The 19,179-nt window shown below is 49.1% G+C and overlaps 1 protein-coding gene across 1 annotated transcript in view; it reads right to left on the reverse strand.

Moving 5' to 3' along the window:
* The window catches only part of RASL10B (RAS like family 10 member B), a 28,988-nt gene extending 17,142 nt beyond the window's left edge, over window positions 1-11,846 (reverse strand). Inside the window, exons 1-2 of the mRNA XM_028708672.2 lie at window positions 11,358-11,846; window positions 1,150-1,524 (exon numbers count right to left, since the gene is read on the reverse strand). Of these exons, the coding sequence (XP_028564505.1) occupies window positions 1,150-1,365 (216 nt within the window). The 5' untranslated portion in view covers window positions 1,366-1,524; window positions 11,358-11,846. The remainder of the gene's footprint in view (window positions 1-1,149; window positions 1,525-11,357) is intronic.
* Between the last annotated feature and the right edge of the window lie 7,333 nt (window positions 11,847-19,179).

Genomic DNA, 19,179 nt, shown 5'->3' on the forward strand with positions numbered 1-19,179 from the left:
AAAGGGGGATCGGGGCCTCCTGACAACTCTCAGCACCCTTAAGAAACTACAGCTCCCATGATTCTTTGGGGGAAGCCATGACTGTTTAAACTGGCATCCTAGTTCTCTAAATGTACGCTGTGCATGTGGCCAGGAACGGACACACTGCGGGCAAGTGGAGATTCGTATCACTCCTTGCATGTAGAAAGCTAGCATGTCTGGGAGAAGGATTCAGAATTAGCCTTGTGCCTGGCATAGCTGTTTCTCTGTGTACACGAAAACACATTTGGACATTGAAACTCCAGACAGATTCATGCCATACATTTAAAGCACTGCGACGCCTCTTTAAATAAAAATGGCTTCCCTCAAAGAATGGTTCAAAGTTGTTGAGGCTTGTTTGGAAGCCTGTTCCTCTTCGTGGGGCTCTACGTGGGGCTACCTTTGAAGGTGACCCAGAAACTACAACTAATCCAGAATGCGGCAGCTAGACTGGTGACTGGGAGCGGCTGCCGAGACCATATAACATCGGTCTTGAAAGACCTACATTGGCTCCCAGTACGTTTCCGAGCACAATTCAAAGTGCTGGTGCTGACCTTTAAAGCCCTAAAAGGCCTCAGTCCAGTATATCTGAAGGAGCGTCTCCACCCCCATCGTTCTACCTGGACGCTGAGGTCCAGCACCGAGAGCCTTCTGGCGGTTCCCTCACTGCGAGAAGCCAAGTTACAGGGAACTAGGCAGAGGGCCTTCTTGGTAGTGGCGCCCTCCCTGTGGAACGCCCTGCCACCAGATGTCAAAGAGAACAACAACTACCAGACTTTTAGAAGACATCTGAAGGCAGCCCTGTTTAGGGAAGCTTTTAATGTTTGATATTTTACAGTATTTTAATATATATTTTTGGAAGCCACCTGGAGTGGCTGGGGAAGCCCAGCCAGATGGGCGGGGTATAAATAAATTATTATTATTATTATTATTATTATTATTATTATTATTATTATTATTATTCCAGAGCTACAATTTCCAGAGTCCCCTGTGAAGAGAGATGTGAAGAGGAAACTATGGATCTGGTCTGGCTCCCACAGGAGATGGTGATGGCAGACAATGGGCCGTCCTCTGCTGCCCCCTCCAGGCAGAGCCGTCCTCTGCAGGCCTGAGCAGGCGAGGGAGACCTACCTGTAAGGTGTTTACTGGGAACGCCGTGATTGGGGGAAAGTCCATGATCTGCAGGTCGTGGACGTGGCCGTTCATGACCACAGCGGGCAGGTAGACGCGTCGGGTCTTGGTGGGGACACAGACCTCGCTGAACTCGTTGTAGAGGAACTGGCGGACAATGGCGCTCTTCCCGACCCCTTGAGCTCCCAGCACTGCCACCTTGAACGTTGTCACCATGCCTCCCGGCCGCGGTGGCCCTCCTGCGCGACGTGGCGATCGGCTCCTCAGCGCAGTCCGCTGCCTTTGCGCTGCCAGGAAGGCCCCCGGGCTGCATATTCCGGCAGCTGCGATGTCAGCCACAGTCAGCAACCATGTCCTCTCCGGCTTGGCCCGTCACTGGAAGACCAGGAGAAACCACATCAGGCGGAGGAACAGGAGACAAGGGCACGCAGGGCCAGGCCTGGAGTCTGCCAGGTCCAGCGCTAGCTCTCTCTCTCCCTCACTGTGTGCCTTTAGATATAGGACAATGGGAGGTATACTGCCCCTACACATGGAGGTTCTATATCCCACCTTTCCCCCCAAGGAGCTCAAGATGGCGTACAGGGTTCTTCTCCCCATCCTTATTTAATTTCCTTTTAGAAGTGTATGGGATGTTTTTATCTTTCCTCTTGGTTTAATGTATCTGTGTGAGGTTTACTGTCCATTCAGTTGGTTGTAAGCCCCTTTAGGCTGCCCTGGGCAGGATAAAGTGACTGACAGACAGTGCTTTTTTCCCCCCCTAAAAAAAATATTTAGGGGTACTCTCATTTTCCTACTCATATTGAAATACTGCCCCTCGGTGAGGCCAAACTTAGATTCACAAAATTTTAGAGGTATGCATATCCCTGCGTCCCCCCAGAAAAAAACACTGCTGAGATATATATACCCACATAATACTGCTCACATGCTGAGATCTAGGAACACAGAAAGGTGCCTTATTAGGCTTGCCATATTTCAAAAAGTAAATACAAGGACACCCCGAAATCTGTTGAACCCCCCAAAACGTGATTTTTCTATTTACTTGCTGAAGATTCAGGACAAACCACCGCCTTCCAGAAATCCCCCTCCCTCCGGATGTCACTTCCGACTTTGAAATCCTGGTAACGTCCAGGAAATCCTGGACCTATGGCTGACTTATACTGAATCAGACTGTTGCCCATTTTAGCTCAGTATTTTCTGCAGTAACTGACAGAGGATCTCCAAGGTCCCAGACAGGGGTTGCTTTCATCCCTACCTGGATAAGCTGGGAATTGAACCTGGGATCTTCCACATGCAAAGCAGATCCTCTAACCACTACACTACAACTCTCCCCCTCCCCCGGGACGCTTCTTGAATGGTCTCTGTTTAATCAGTTGGGTTGGCACACACAAAATGCAGGGCCTTATCAGTGATGGCCCCCTAAACAACCTTCCAATGGACTTTGCCCCTTCCGCTCCAACATTGAGGCCAGTCTTAGGCTGGTACCAGCACTTTTTGCTGCCACGCTGACCAAAATAGCAGTGGGATCTCACTTCAACATCTTCCACTAGATGGAAAGGCGCAGGCCAGCCATAATCTCGCTCCGTCTAGTCACCACCCCTCAAAATCTGCTGCCTGAGGCAACTGTTTTGCTTTGCCTCATGGGAGGGCCGGCCCTGTTAGAAGACCTTCCTCTATGCAGCCGCAGCAAATGCAGGGCTGGCTAAGCTTTCTGGGTCCCAACAGGGGCTCCATGGCAACCTCTTGGGGGCGGGGACTGGATACACGTAGAGGGCATCCCTGAAAAGCAGGCGTGGCAGCCAACCCACAGCCTCACCCGCATCACAGACAAACACCCATCTCACAGGAGCCACAAATAGCTCCCATCTCCCAGAGCAGCTTCTGCTTCTGTTCTGCTGGGGCTGTTTTCCCTCTCGTACTCCATCTTCCCCTCCCTTGCGTGTAACTTTCTGAGGGTGTTCTGCTCTTAAAAGCAGCTGAAAATACCTTGAACAAATAAAACGCATTTCAACCAGAACAGAAAAACAGACACTCTATTATGTCCTTTTAAATGTGTTTGTGGGACGGGTTACAGGGACGGGTTGGTCTGCCGTAGTCTGAAACAAAATAAAAAAATTCCTTCCAGTAGCACCTTAGAGACCAACTAAGTTTGTTATTGGTATGAACTTTCGTGTGCATGCACACTTCTTCAGATACACTGAAACAGAAGTCGCCAGACCTTTATATATATAGTGAGAGGGTGGGGAGGGGTATTACTCAGAAGGGTGGTAGGAGATGGGTGATTGGCTGATAGGTGTGGTAAACCTGTTGATGACTTCTAACGACTGCAATTGGTCTTACAGGAAAAAGCAAGGGGTGAGATGGCTAAAAACAGCTTTATCGTGTATAATGAGATAAGAATCCAATGTCTCTATTCAGACCAGGTCTCTCCATGGTTTTAAGTTTGCTAATAAGTTGCAATTCAGCAACTTCTCTTTCCAGTCTATTTCTGAAATTCTTTTGTAATAAGACAGCTACTTTGAGATCTTGTATAGAATGTCCTGGGAGATTGAAGTGTTCTCCTACTGGTTTCTCTGTCTTGTGATTCCTGATATCAGATTTATGTCCGTTTATTCTTTGGCGTAAGGTTTGGCCTGTTTGTCCAATATAGGGAGCTGAAGGGCACTGTTGGCATTTGATGGCATGCACAATGTTAGAAAATGAGCAATTAAATAGTCCTGAGATGGTAAGTTTGATGTTGTTGGGGCCAGTAATGGTGTTGTCCGGGTGTATGTGGCAGCAAAGTTGGCATCTGGGTTTATTGCAGGCTCTGGTACCAGTGTTCATGTTAAGTCTGGTTGTTGTATTATTGTGGGTGAGGAGTTGCAGTCGGGTGTGGGACGGGTGTGTCTGTGTGTGTTATTGGTCTGCTTTTGGTTGTGTTCTTGTATTTTGGGTTCTCTTTTTGTAGTTTTATGTTGTGAACCGCCCTGTGACCTTCGGAAGAAGGGTGGTATACAAATTTAGTAATTAAAAAAAATAAAGAGTGGAGGGTCTTCAAGAGCCTGGTACCCCATGGGGAGTGCCGAGACAAGAACCAGCCTGACACCTTCTCAATAACTGAAAGACCTTTCCTTTCCTTACAGACCCTTTCCGATGCTGAGATTGGCAAAGGCAGGGCCTTTTGGGTAGCTCCTCTGCCCTCAGAGGCTTGGGAGAGAGGGCCTTCTCTGGGGTGGCCCCTAAGCTGTAGAACTCCCTCTCCACAGAGGTGCATCTGTACAGCTTCCTGAGGATTTTGGCCTTGGCCTTTTGCAGTTGAGGTGTATATTTTGAGGACCCACCTTATTTCTGTGATTATAAGTTATGCAAAACCCTTTTTAATATAGTGTTTTAATTGCTGTAACGTGCCCTAGGACTTTGGATGAAAGGTGGGCAGTGAACAAGAAACAAACAACACCGCAACTGGTCTTATGAAAGCAATAGGCACATGTCGGCCAGGCAAGAACGCTCAAGATGAGATGCAGTGCCGGGGAGGAAGTACCGAGGGCCAAGCAGAAAGACCTGGAGGGCCGCATTTGGCCTCTGGGTGTGTGGTTCCCCACACCTCCCCTAAATTGTATGGGGCTGCATTATCTGGAGGATGTCCAACCTACCCATGCTTTACGAATGGATTTGTATTTGAGGCCCTGTCCGCGTGCAAAGTGACCCAATCGGACAGAGACTGCCTGGGGGTGGCCCCGCATTGGTGGGATGTGGGGAGGTTTTTAGGTGGGCTGCTGACACAGCAGTGCTGTTTTATTCTGCTTATCATCTGTGCTAGGTAGACTGTGGTTTTTTAACACGCTGACTAATTCCAATGCTTTTGGCATGATTTAAAAGGCTGAAGACCTTTATTTATTTGTTAAATTTCTATAATTAAAGAGGTTTTTGTCGGGCTACTGTCCACTAATGTTTGATGCTTTGTGAGGAGATTCTGAACTACAACTCGGCGACAAATGGAGTGCCGAATTCTCCTCAGAAGTGGGATACAAATATATGAAAGCAGGAGTGGGGGCACCTGTGCCCCTGCAGATGTGGAAGGACTACAGCTCCCATCATCCCTGACCATGGGCCATGCTGCTTGGGGCTGATGGAAGTTGTAGTCTTACAGGTGCGAGGACTACAGATTCTCTACCCCCATCTCAAATGAATAAAAGTTTCGTAATCAAACTTTGGAAGAAGCCAAGAAGTGGACACTCCTTCCTTTGGGGCAGCGACCCAATTTCATTGACACCTACCAGGCAGGCAGAAGTAAAATTGGTAACACCTCTGCATCTCTAGGGCATACTTCACCTGTGGAATACCTGCACAGGAGCACCGGCGGAGGAAAAGGTGGCAACCCTGCTCCATCCCTCTTGACTCTGCCACACCTTGCAATGCCTGATATTTATTTCAAAAAATACAAGCCCGGCTGAAGTTAATTAAACTCCTGGTGTTATCACTGCTGCCTCTGTGCTTAATGTAATCTGCTTGTACAGATCTTTCTGATGCAATCAAGTCAGCGACGTGTTAATTTAGGAGGCCGCTGGAATGAACTGCTCTCGCCTGCTCTGTATAAATCCATAAAACTCTACAGTTCCAAGAATCTCCCTTTCCACAGTGGAGTCTAAGGGCTGGGATTCTGAATGGGTAGCCGCTCACTTTCAGTTCCCTTTAACTACTCCCGTCATGCAGTTCAAATATTTCCCACACCCCTCTCTGCCCTTGTCTGTAGCTCAGAAGTGGGGAACATCTGTGGCACAGCGGATGCCTTTGGACTCCAACTCCCATCAGCCCCAGCCACTATGGCCAGTGGTCAGGGATGATGGGAATTGGAGTCTGGAATCTGGAAGGCCACAGGGTCCCCGACCTTGCTATAGGTCAGAGATGGGGAATTGCAGGCCAAATGCGGTCCCTCAGACCACTCTATCTGGCCCTTGGGACACCTCCTTGCAGGCCAAACCCCTCCTCAGCCACACCCCTTACTGACCCTGCCAACACCCCCCCCCCTTAGTGTCCTTGAACTCCAATAATGCCTCTTATCTGTCTGGATAGAGGGCAGGAGTTGTGGTGAGTATGTGCTGAAACAAACTGGCTGCAGAAAGGTAAAATTTATTATGTATTTGTGTTTTTATATTGTGAGTTTATGTTGTAAGCACCATGAGACCTGCAGGTATAGGGCGGTATAATAATAATAATAATAATAATAATAATAATAATAATAATAATAATTATTTCACCTTTGATGCTCCAACTGTTTGTGTCTCTAGCTACACCCATCACTGGCATTTGGACTCAAGAAGGTGGGCCTTGGGCCTGGTCCAGTTGCCAGGTCCCTCCTACCTTCTTATGAGAGCATTCCCTCCAACATGTTGCAGAGGAAAATCATAACATTCCTTTCAGGGCCACACTCCCCAAAATGGGTGATTTTGAGGGCCACACTTTCATGGGAGCCAGGTGACTGGCGAGAGAGCATGGCCTCCCCAAATGGGCGCCTATTGGAGCCACGCTATCGCGGGAGCCAAAATGAAACATCCCAGGATCCAGTCAGAAGCCGGGGTGGGATTCTGGGATGAGTAGAACAGTTGAAGAGTAAGTGAGAGAGAGAAAATCAGTGGCAGGCTGTGTCCTAGATGGGCCAATGGACCAACGCAATATAAGGCAGCCTCTGTGATGCCCTCTAGATGTTCTGAACTATGACTCCCATTGGGAGCCGATGGGAGTTGTAGTCCAAAACATTTTGGAGGTCAACAGGGAAGCAAAGGCTGGTTTAGACTCCAAGCTGCTCAGGGCACTAACTTGTCCCTCTGGACTTTTGAAATGCTGCTGATTACAAGTGTGCGACAGATCGATCAATCAATCAATCAATTGACAGACATATCTGATGAGAGATGAGCACTGCACCCCATAGTCAAGTTTGACTGGACTTAACTGTCCAAGGCTCCTTTACCTAAATATACATATATGTGCACATGTTTACATTTTCTTCTAGTCTGCAAACATAAATGGAATTTCCTTCTGCCAAAGAATCCAGGTCACACTGGACTGCCCCCCTCCCCGTCCTCTGTTTGAAGGGGTCCTGTGTTTGAAGGGTCACTTGCTCTGAGTTCAGTTTAAAGAGAAAGAACCTTAAGGAGGGAGAAGCGCCAAGGGTGGGGGTTGGTGGTGCAGAGGCTTTCGTTTTCCCACACACAGTGAGCACCTATACCGCAAAGTGAGGAGGCACCCGCAGGCCACCTGCCCACAGCCTTCCCCACTAGGGTGAGACGGCTTGTGTTCCTATTCAAATCACAGCCCTGCTTTCTAATTTTGCATCTATGCATATAAATCAGCACATGCAAATCTTATGTAAACCTGTGTCCTCCTTTCCCCCTCTTTTCCAAGGGATGAAAACGACCTCTTTTTTTTTCTTTTGACAAAAGCTAGATTGCCAAGCTAACTCCGGCTTTGCGATGGGGCTTTTTGGACAACCCAGCAGCAGATCTCCCGAAATACCTTCGGTGCTCCTCGCACCCCCTCCAACTTTTAAAGTCTGCATTGACTCTCCGCTGCCAAGGCTGGTATCTGGCATCCTAGCAGAAGGCTTATGCCCAGGGGGAATTCAAAGATTCCAAGGGCACCTGGGATTCTGCAAGACTCCCCAAACTCCCACCGCAACAGGAGAATAAGCAGTACCTCAAGGGAAGAGGGAAGGCCCACCTGGCAGATCCAGGGGTGAGGGGTATTTTTGGAAGTTTGTGAGAAGATGGCGAGCATCTGGAAAGAAGAGAGACCTCGGCCCAAGCTAAGAACAGCCCCACTGGATCAGACAGAAGGTCCAGATTTCCAAGCATCCTGTTGCTCACAATGACCAATCAGAGGTTTGCTGGGAGCCCGTAAAACAGGGTGCAAGGGCAACAGGCCTTCTTTGTTGTCTGTCACCCGGCAGCTGGGAACCAGAGGCAGATTGCAGCCTGTCTCTGGATGCTGGCAATCAAAGCAAACAGGTGTGGTTGGTAGGCCTATCCTCCCCTATGAATTTGCCTTGGTCCCTTTCCAAGCAACTTTTGTTGTTGTCACGCTTGCTGCCACCATCACTACTACACTGTTTCGACATTTGTATAAACCACGGGGGGGGGGGGGGCGTGTAACAAGAGCCAGCGACCCACCTGGTGCAGTATCCTGTTCTCACAGTGGCCAATCAGATGCCTCTGCTGGGAAACCCCGCAAGCAGGATTTGAGCAGGAGAGAACTCTCCCCTCCTGCAGCTTCTAGCCACTGATACAGTGGTACCTCGGGTTAAGAACTTAATTCGTTCCGGAGGTCCTTTCTTAACCTGAAACTGTTCTTAACCTGAGGTACCACTTTAGCTAATGGGGCCTCCCGCTGCCGCCACATGATTTCTGTTCTCATCCTGAGGTAAAGTTCTTAACCTGAGGTACTACTTCTGTGTTAGTGGAGTCTGTAACCTGAAGCGTCTGTAACCTGAAGTGTCTGTAACCTGAGGTACCACTGTACTCAGAAGCGTTACTGCCTCCCAAAGTGGTGCAGAAACGGTTAATGAAAATAAACAGAATGCATCTATACAAGCTGAAGGCCCTCACCACAGCTCCTGATAACAAATTCCACAGAGCAATTGTGTGCTGCTGAATAAGTTATTTCATCCTGAGTCTGCAGCCAGCCAAGTTGCAGCAGGATGGAGGGACGGAGGAAAAGTCTGTTCTCCCTCCTCAATCTCTCTCACACCATGCACACTTTTAGAAACCTCTGTGGTGTGCTCCTTAATCCTTCTTTCCCTCTTAAACTCAGAAGCTTGACTGCCTTTTGCTCATAACACGAGGAGATAAGAGCCTGCCTGCAGGATCAGGCCAGTGGCCCCTCTAGGCCAGCATCCTGTTCTCACACTCACAATCAAGACGCCTCTGGAAAATCGGCTAGCCAGGCCTGAGCACAAGAGCAGCCCTCTCCCCTCCTGCAGTTTCCAGAGACTGGCATGCCTAATATCTCCAGTGTTTAGGGTCTCTAAAGGACTTGATCCCACCCTGGGTTTATGAACTGCATTCTGGACTCTGGAGTGAGCTGCTTTGGAGTTAGTCAGTCTCTCCACATCGAGAACCTGCACCCAAAAGTCAGCTCCAGTGTGTATGTGTGTGTAGAACAGCCCCAAAGTTTGGGAGGCCCACACCTGCATGCCAGCGAACAGCCTGTCCGCTAGGTGTGCATATGCAGGGATGACAAGACAAGCACACGCCCGTCCTGGCAGCCCATCCATGCGCAGCCTCCGGAGCACATGGATCCTCACAAACGGAGGCTGCCACATTTTGTCAGCTGATCTGTGGCAGCAGTGTGTGAAGGCAGCATGCGCGGCCTGGTAAACAGATACACAGAGACACACACAGAGAGACTGAAAGTGCATGATGTCCAGAGCATTGTGAGGAGGAGGAATTATGCTTTTAAATGTACATCTCTGGTTTGCCCAGAAAACATTTCTTTGCTGTTTTTGGCTTGCCTAAATAAAAATGTTTTTTGCAGGCACCAAACGGAGTGCAGGAAAAGCCCCTGTCTGATGTCAACAGGCAGGCAGTTCCAAAATGTGGGTGCTGCCACACTAACAGGTCGATTTCTTATAAGTGCAGAGCATGTCATAATCATAGAATTGGAAGGGACCACCGGGTCATCTAGTCCAACCCTCTGCAATGCAGGAATCTTTTCCCCAACGCTGGACTCGAACTCACGACCCTGAGATTAAGAATCGCATGCTCTACCGACTGAGCTATCCCAGACTAGAGAGAGGGTGCTGCTGCTCTTGAGCCCTGGTTGAGGGCTTCCCAAAGGAGGCATCTTGTTGGCCACTGTGAGAACAGGGTGCTAGGCTCCATGGGCCCACATGGGGTTGATCTAGCAGCCAGGCTCTTGGGGTGCCCTTACGTTGAGAGACTTGTCTCAAACCCCGGAGTGCTTGAGAGTGCAGGAATTTAAAGAGCTAATGGAGCAGCACTCTGACTCAGTATAAGGGTTCAGAACAGCACTTACATAGGAGACTGTCTCGTATCTGCACATTGGACCACGCAGCTCAATACTGTCTACACTGACTGGCAGCTGCTCCCCAGGATTTCAGACAGGAGTCCCACCTAGCCCTACCTAGAGATGTCTGGGATGCCTGCAAACCAGGTGCTATGGCCATACCTGTCACATAGGTGCCAAGGGCCCAAAGTTGTTCTTTTTTGGGGGGCGGGGGGCAAACTGAATGCACCTGACAATCTCAGACAGACCCTCACCCCAAAGAGCAAACTCATCTACATGTGTTATGGTGACAGCAAATTATACCCCCCCACACACACAACATCTCGGCCCCAACATGTGGGCGGTAAATGCCCACCCACATGCCCCTCCATGCACAGTGTGCCGAGCATATTGTCCACACGCAAGCTACCATGTGGCCCATCACACCATGCGCAGGGAGGGGGGTAGTGTGTGTTTGTCGGGGGTGCCACTCTGGCAACCCAGGAAGGGAATTCAAGATGTGCCATGCGCCCGCTCAAGAGGTCAGGGGAGACTCAGCAGGCCTTGTGTGATAACCCGCTTGCGGTTTAAGGGCTGGGCTGGCGAGCATCACAGCGGAATTGAGGGATGGGGCTTCATGTGGCAGGAGTGAAGGCCTCTCTTGTCTTCTCTATGCTTGCAGGGAAACTGAGCAGCCTGAAATCCACACAAGACCCACCCCTTGACTTCCACACGGACCTCTTCTGTGATGGCCAGAGTAATTGTACCACCACGCTACAGCTGGGGGCACAAGACCCCCTTTGAAGAAAGTGATGGTTTTGGAGAAAGCAGGGAGGTGCAGCATCTGTGGAAACAGGTATGAGTTTCCTTGGCTGAACAGGTAGCCACAGTCACGGGACTCCCCGGTTTGGCTTCTGGGGAGGGCCCCCAAAACTAGGTCCTTGGCCCTAAATCCCCCTCTCCCACCGATCCTGATGAGAGAGTAATAACAATCCCTACCCATCAACTCCTTCCAGGTGTACGGTTTTAACTTTGAGCATCAGCTAGAATCCTCCCACCCGTCACTGCTGCGCTGAGTCCAGAGGACAGGTGCATCTGGTGAATCTCACCTGTGCAGCGCCCTTTGCTCCACCTCCCCATAGAGGGGCGCCCCTCGGGAAGGGGGAGCCCTCCCCCTCCCCCTCGCCGCCTTCCTCCCACCCACCCCAACCCCAAAGCCCACCCTTTACCTTGCAGAGATGACGAGGAGGCCAAGGACACTCGCCCCCCCAGGCAGTGTCTCCAGTGATGGGTCCCAAATCCTTGAAAAAACGGGGGGTGCCTGCTGGTTGCAGAGAAGGAAAGATATTCCATTCAGTATCCTCACGCAGATCTTGGAAGGTTTTGGAGTTGTTGGGGGAGGGGGCAGCTCTGATCGGTGTATAATATATATATATATTGCAGAGAACTGGGGGGCTGCAGCGCTTACTTGGAGGCAAAAAATAATAATCTGGTAAAACGAAACCTGCGATGGTAAAGGGAAGGAGGCTGGTTCTACAGTTGAAACAATTTCTCTCTCCTCTGATCTGGGCTTTTTAAAAAATTTCCTCCCCCCCTCCAACAAAAATGAGAAATAGATTCTTCTCCTCCCCACCCCCCCTTCCTGTATTTTCTTGCAATGCAGGGAAGTCAGCTTGGATGGAGAGAACAGCCTCTGTGTGCGTGTATGTGTGAGGATAGAGAGAAGGGGGGGGGGGTTGGAAATCTCCTGCTACTGATTGCAGGAGATCCACAGGGTCACAAAGCCTGACATGTTCTGGAGAGAGAGAGAGAGAGAGAGAGAGAGAGAGAGAGAGAGAGAGAGAGAGAGGCACACAGAGAGAGAAAACAGCTAAAGGCTTCACAGTTCCACCCCTGTGAGTTTCTCTTTAGCAGCAGGCGTGGATTGGGGCCATAAAGCTCAGAAGGACGTCAGACCAGCTGTGGGTGCTATAGGGTGCCTACAGGGTCGCTGGATGATGCTGTCAGAAGAGAGCTTTCCATGCATTCTCAGCCAGTACAGAGGGAGTGTTTCAGCCACAGGGTATTTAGGAAGGTGAGCATAAGAAGATCCTGCTGGATCAGGCCAAGAATCCCGTTCTCACGGTGGCCAACCAGGTGCCCTCTCCCCATCTATGGTTTCCAGCACCTGGTATTCAGACGCATTGCTGCCTCCGATCGTGGAGGCAGGGCATAGCTATTGTGGCTAGTAGCCAAGGACCGCCTTCTCCTCCACAAATTTGTTTCATCCGCTTTCAAAGCCACCCATCCATATTGGCAGCCATTGCTGCCTCCTGCGGGAGGGAGTTCCACAAATTAACAATGTGCTGCGTGAAGAAGTCCTTTCCTTGATCAGTCCTCAATCTTCAAACATTCAGCTTCCGGGGATGTCCACAAGCTCTAGCATTGTTAGAGGGGAAGGAAAAACTTCCGTATCTGCTTTCGCCAAACCATGCAAAAATTTATATTCCATGCATAATTTCATACATGACCCACCCTTCCTGCTTCCAGGAATTGTGTTACATTTTCTCTCTTTGTTGTTGCTGGTGGTTTTTTTTTATAATTTCTGCCCTGCCTTTCATCCATCATGGGGCCTCTGAGCATGTCACCCATCCAGGAATTGCCCAAGCCCAGACCTGCTTCCCTCCAGCATTCAATCCATACCTTGGTTATGCCACTGATTCGGGGTGGGGGGTGGGGAGAGAAGCCAATCTATTTAAATGGGCATGTCAGGAGAACAGGTGTGGTATAGTGGGGACCGAGAAGACCCGGGTTCAAATCAATTGCCCAGTTAATGAAATTTGCTGCATTGCTTTTAAGCCTGTCACTTACCAAGCCTGATCTGTTTTGGGAAGGACCTTTGCTGAGTGGTAGAGCACTTGATGTGCATGCAACAAGGTCCCAGGTTCAAGTCCTGGCGTCTCCAAGCAAGGCTGGGAAATATCACCTTGCCTATAACCCTGGAGAGCTGCCCCCCGTCAATGCAGCCAATATTGCGCTAGATGGGCCAAGAGACTGATTCAGTAGAAGGCCTGTGAACCTGTTTCTATCTGCCCTCTCTTCAGAACCACAGAACTGGAATCCTAGAGTTGGTAGAGCGTCTGCTTTGCATGCAGAAGGTCTCAGGTTCAACCCCAGACATCTTCAAGCTAGGGCTGACTCGGGGCATAAGGGAGCTTCCTATGTCCCTGTTTAAATCAGCCCTTCCATGAGGACTGGAACCTTACTTGATTCTTAGGAGAACGGTCTGTATACAACGATGACTACTATATTATACCACTTACATGCAAAAATGTATTCTAAGTGGTTTGGAACTACAAAATCAATACATAATTAAAATACACAATAAATAAATCCATTCGGGCATAAAGACATCCTTAATTAAAATATACAGTAAAACAAACAATTAAAAAGCGTAACATCTGAAGCACCCCCCACTTAAAGGGATAAAATAAAAAGTTAAGTTTTGTCTTCAGAAGCTGGTGGAATGCCAACACTGATGGGGGCTCCTTGATTTCAGCAGGGAGCATACCCCACAACCTTGGTGCTACTATTTACCTGCATTCACTCATTAAAAGCTGCTGCTGCTGCAGGTAAATCAGAGGAACGTGGAATTCCACATTATTTCCAGAAAAGGTTTGTGGATTTGCTTCAAAGAAGCCCCCACTCCTTCCTGGTTCAAGTTCAGAATATCTTGAATGCTGAAAGGAGGAAAAAAGCTGGTGCCGTTGTTTCTTTTTTTCTGAGTTGCTTAGCAAATTTTTAAAATGAAGTTTGGCCTCTGAGCCTATTTGGATATCACAGCGACGGACTCCTCCTCCTTCCTCAGACCTGGAAGATATTCTTCTTAATTTCATACATGAGAAGCTGATTACTATTACTCAAAGGTGGGATGCATTCTGCACATGAGCAGATACTATTACTTCACATATTCAGGACTGAGCCATGCATTGCAAACTATGCTCTGATGTGGTCTGGCTCATGTGAAACTGTCGTGTCTTTCAGGTAGACTACTTGGTTCTTTAAGGTAAGAGAAAAGATAGTGTTTTGGATGATAAAAATTAAAATTGGGGTGGGGTGGGGGGAGAAAACCTGATTGCAGTCAGAAATAAGTGTTCTTGGTATTTTAAAGTGTGGCTTTGGTTTTTTTTGGCGTTTGTGCATATTTTTCGGCAATGGTGCAATTAATATATTAATTCAAATTCATTGTATTAATTCAAAAACTTACATTGTGTGGTATGCCTTAATTTCTAAATAAGAGGCAGTGTGGGTGGAGAGAAGAGGCCTAGAAAGACTTTGTTTGCTCTCAGCACCTTGGACCTATCTGTGACGCTGAAACTACCCATGGTCCTGAAATTCCTGACCTGACTTGCCCTGGGGAATCTGGCACCAGACCTGAATGAGACATCAGCAGAGGTTTCACACAGGAAAAAACCAAACCAGCCCATTCTGAACAAAATTTAAACGAAAGGAATCAAAACTGTGCACATACCAACAAAGCAAAGGTAGAGAATCTTCTATTTTTCTACTTTTAGTGTTTTAGTGATTTTATCTGCCCTCAAACACCCCACCCCACCCCCCAAAAAAACCCCGTTTATAACCTGAAGCACTCTGGAATACATTCCACTTGGATCAGCTTCGATCAATTTGGAACCATTCAGCTATTTTGAACCATCACCATAATCTTAATCACTGTGGCTTTCGGTTCTGATACAGTTTGCCGCTACATTTTATTCTTTGCATTTTGTGGCTTTAGTGTGAATTGTATTTATTGTAAATATATACCACCGGTCAGATTTCCAGGCAGAGTACCACAATAAAATAGATCCCAACACAAATACATCCCAATACAAAACAGAAACGAGCAATGTAATTTTTATAAATGTGCATCTTTGTTCTGTTGTATTCTACCTCAGGAGGATTTTCTGAAGGGCAGAATACACACACGCCTGACTTCAAACTTCAGCAATATGGACTAGAAACTTGATTTTTAAAAGGGGTGGGGAGAGATTCTCATGGGGTTGAATTCTCCTCTGAATTCTGCATGCTCCTGTCAACACACACTGAGAAAACACGCGAGGAGGAAAACTCTTCTTCACAGCAGCTGGGCACCTCAGTGGACTCTGGACGCCTGCAGAACGATCAGGATTCAACAGCAGCAGTAGCAACAAGGCAGAGGCTGAGATCACAAGACGATCTGAGGCGAGGAAGAAAGTGCAGCCAAATCCCTGAGCGGAAGCCTTTAAGGGAGTGAAGACACTTGCTTGTATTCACAAGCAGGAACAAAGCAGAGGGAGACAGGCAGCCACAGGGATTCTTTTGCAACAATACCTGGGAGCCTGGCTTTTATATATCTATAATAATAAAAAGCCCTTCCCTTCCCTGTAGTGGGAGCTTGCATCTCACCAGGGCAGGGCATGAAGAGCGAAGGGTGTCAAAGAGGTTCGGGGGCTCAAGGTGCAGAACTGGCCCCCTTTTACTCTGGGCTAACCATTTCCAAAGCACGCAGGGTGCCAAACAAAACAGCTTTGGTTCCACAGAACCCACCCACTATGAGGGGCCTCCCTGCTGCATCTCTGCAGGATCAACCGGTCTACTCTTGTGCTTCCTGCCAATCAGCTTCCATGGGAGGGGGGAGTCATTGCAGTGTGTGGCTGCATAATTCATTCGCTGCCTAACAAGAAACAAAGCGGGATTTCTAGACTTCAGAGGAGGCTCACTGTTGCTTCCCTGTGCCAGTCTCTGATCTGAGCGCAACCGCCTTCCAAATCATGCCCAACACGCAGCTAACTGCCAGCTCACTGAGGGCAGGAAGCTCTTCCCCTGACACCCTCCTAAAAAAAACCCAGAATTCCTGAAGGGGGGGGATGCAGGGAGCAGAGATCTCAGAACCACCAAAAGCCAGGGGGATTGGGACCCACCCTCCATTTCCCCCCCTGGTGTAGTGGTTAAGAGCAGTAGACTTGTAATCTGGTGAACCGGGTTCGCTTCCCCGCTCCTCCACATGCAGCTGCTGGGTGACCTTGGGCTAGTCACACTTCTCTGAAGTCTCTCAGCCCCACTCACCTCACAGAGTGTTTGTTGTGGGGGAGGAGGGGAAAGGAGACTGTTAGCCGCTTTGAGACTCCTTAGGGTAGTGATAAAGCGGGATATCAAGTCCAAACTCTTCTTCTTCTTCTTGACCTTCACATCTCTACTCCCTACATGGGGTAAACCATTTCTGATTCCGCTTAAACTTTTGAGAACTGTCTTGCTGTTTTACATCTCCCCCCTCCCTGTCCTGCAATCACTGGAACTCTGCAAAATGGGTGTGAGGATAGATCTGGATGTTCACATTACAAAGATGAGAACTGCATTGCAAATATCCACACCATGTTCCATTAGAATATCTTGAACATCAGGCATCACCTTGCAGCACATTTTACAGCTCGCCTGGCCCCTTGCAAATAGGCATGCATGAAGGGACAGGCAGGCTTTTAACTTGCAACACAGAATGTTACCCATAACATGCATACCAGTTGCCCTTCTAGCCTTCTAACGTTCAAGGAAAATTCCAGCTTCAACGTTAACATGATGTTTTGATTCTGCTTTCGCCTTCAGAATGCAGGTACAGAGCCTGTGCTGGCAATTCTTCACGCTTGAAACATGAAATGTCACACTGCGGAAACGCCTGTCTTTAAATCAGGCCACTGCCATTAGACATGGGCTAATTACGCAGGGTTCCGGCCGCATTTGCACCTCAGTCCCCTGCTCTGGCAAGTCTAGGGCCTTGTCCCACCCTCCTCATGAACAAAAGCACCACCACCAGGCAACCAGATCTGTGTAAATGACATTTATTGATGATACAAGGCAAAGCTTCATTCCACCCCCCCCACCCCCCGCAAATGCCTCAGAATGCAGCAATTTTGAGCAAAAACAAAAAGTACCCTCCACCCCACACTTCACAGCATGCAGACAAAAACACAGCAGGAGGCCCAGCAGAGAGACAGAGAGAAGAGGGGCGTGGTGCATTTCTGGAAGGTCCCGGGCTTGCACCCGCCATTTTGTTTCCGTCTTCAGCAGCTCCATTTTCCCTGGGCGTGGTGTTGCTGGGCACCACTGAGGCCACAATCACAACATACATTTAAAGCACCTTGATGCCACTTTGAGCAGCCATGGCTTCCCTCAAAGGATTCTGGGAACCGTAGTGTGTTGAGGGTCCTGAGAGTTGTTTGGAGATACAATCCCTCATTCCCCTCAGAACTACAATTCCTGGAGTGGTTTAATAGTCCATCGTCTCTTCACACAGAATTATGGGAGGGGAATAGGGGAGTCCCCCCAAAAAACGCACAACACCCTTAAACGGCAGGTTTCTTTTGGGGAAGCCACGGCTATTTAAACTGGCATCATAACGCTTTTGAAATCTGAATGCGGCCCAACACTGAGTCGGAAGAGTTACCCAAAGGTTACCGCCACCAGCCCATCTCTCCCTCAAGAATTTCATGTCCCCCATTCTTGAAACTGCTATGGAAGTGTTTTTTGGGATGCACTAAATTCTTTACCTCCTGAAGGACACAGCAGGGAGGAAGTCACTTGGTGTGTGTTATGTCTCTCCTTTGTTTTTAAAAAAGAGAGTTGGGCCACAGGGTGCTTCAAACTTCGATCCAGAGGGGGCTTCATGCAGCCCCTTTGGGACACCTCAATAAGGCTGAGTAATTGCAGCCTTGTGCTCAAAAAAGAGAGTGAAGAGGGGATCAGGCCCAAATGTTTTCCTTGGCCTCCAAGTTCAGACCCTTCACTACTGCAGATATCTTGGCCCCAAACAGCAACATTTCAGAGGCACTGTTGGCCTTCTCAACCCTTAAGACGCTTGAGCTAAGCTCCCCAAATCTCTTGCCCCAAACAGCAACTGTTGTGAGATCCCATTATGTTTCTTGGAGCGGCTCAGCAGCAGCAGCAGCGACCCAAACGGCAGCCACATTGACCTTTTTCCCACAAGAACAGGCCTGAAGGGAGATAGTCCGCCACAGGCTACAGCCCCCTCTCCATGCGCTGGTGCTCAATAGCACAGCTTGGGCAATCAGAGGAAGGTGGCAAAAGTGAGGTTACTGAGCCCCTGGGGTGGGGCTCCTGTGTAGGGCTGCTGCCCCATAGCTTGCTTGAGGGAGCCCGTTGGACAGCCATCTTGGGGTCTTCAGAGCCTCAGAAAGGAGACCAGCTCCTTGGCTGATGCTTCCCAAAGGGTCACAACACAAGATCCTGGGGAGACAGCAGCCACGAAGCCATCACCGTGAAAATTATTCTTATGGGATTCCTTATATGTCAATGATTCTTGCTAGGGGGAGCTAAGCTCCTTTGTGGTTCTAAGCAGCAGTAAGGAAGTCACCTGGCACATTTTTGCCCTCTAAATGTCCTGTCCCCCCTGTCAGGATCTTTTTTTGTTTTTAAGTGATGGCAACCCAACAGTCTTGTCTGTCCCCCTTGCCCAGCTCGGTTCTGGTGAATAAGCTTTCCTGTCAATTCCACTGGATTTGACCCGGATCCATGTTGTGGATTCGGGGCCAATGAAGCAGCAAGAGGCTGGCTGGATCAACCCCACCCCTACCCCCTTTTCCCTCAGTGCTTAACGCCATCCCTGGTTTCTTCTCCTGTGTCTTGCAGAAGAAGGAAGGCGCCTCCATCTTCTGCCGAAAGCTAACAGGAGGGTGGGGGTGTGAATGAAGCAGGCGCTGATCCAAACACTGTACATGCACAGAGGGCCCTTGGATATTGAGGATCTGTACCCTAAGGTGAAGCGAGGAGGTGGCAGTAGGAAAGCGGGCATGAAAGGGAGGACCATCTTAACCTTTCCTCAGTAATGGGGCACATTTAAGTTCAGGGACGGGCAAAATGTGTGCTCTCCCTCCCTGGATATTGCTGGACTCCAGCTTCCCACCTTCCTTGACCATCAGCCATCCTGCCTGCAAGGGCTGATAGGAGTCGGAGCCCAGCGACACTTTCCGGAGGGGCCACAGATGCCCAACCACCACCACCACCCTCGATAACAGATGCCAG

Source organism: Podarcis muralis, chromosome 15, assembly GCF_964188315.1.
Source record: "Podarcis muralis chromosome 15, rPodMur119.hap1.1, whole genome shotgun sequence".
Lineage (NCBI taxonomy): Eukaryota > Metazoa > Chordata > Lepidosauria > Squamata > Lacertidae > Podarcis > Podarcis muralis.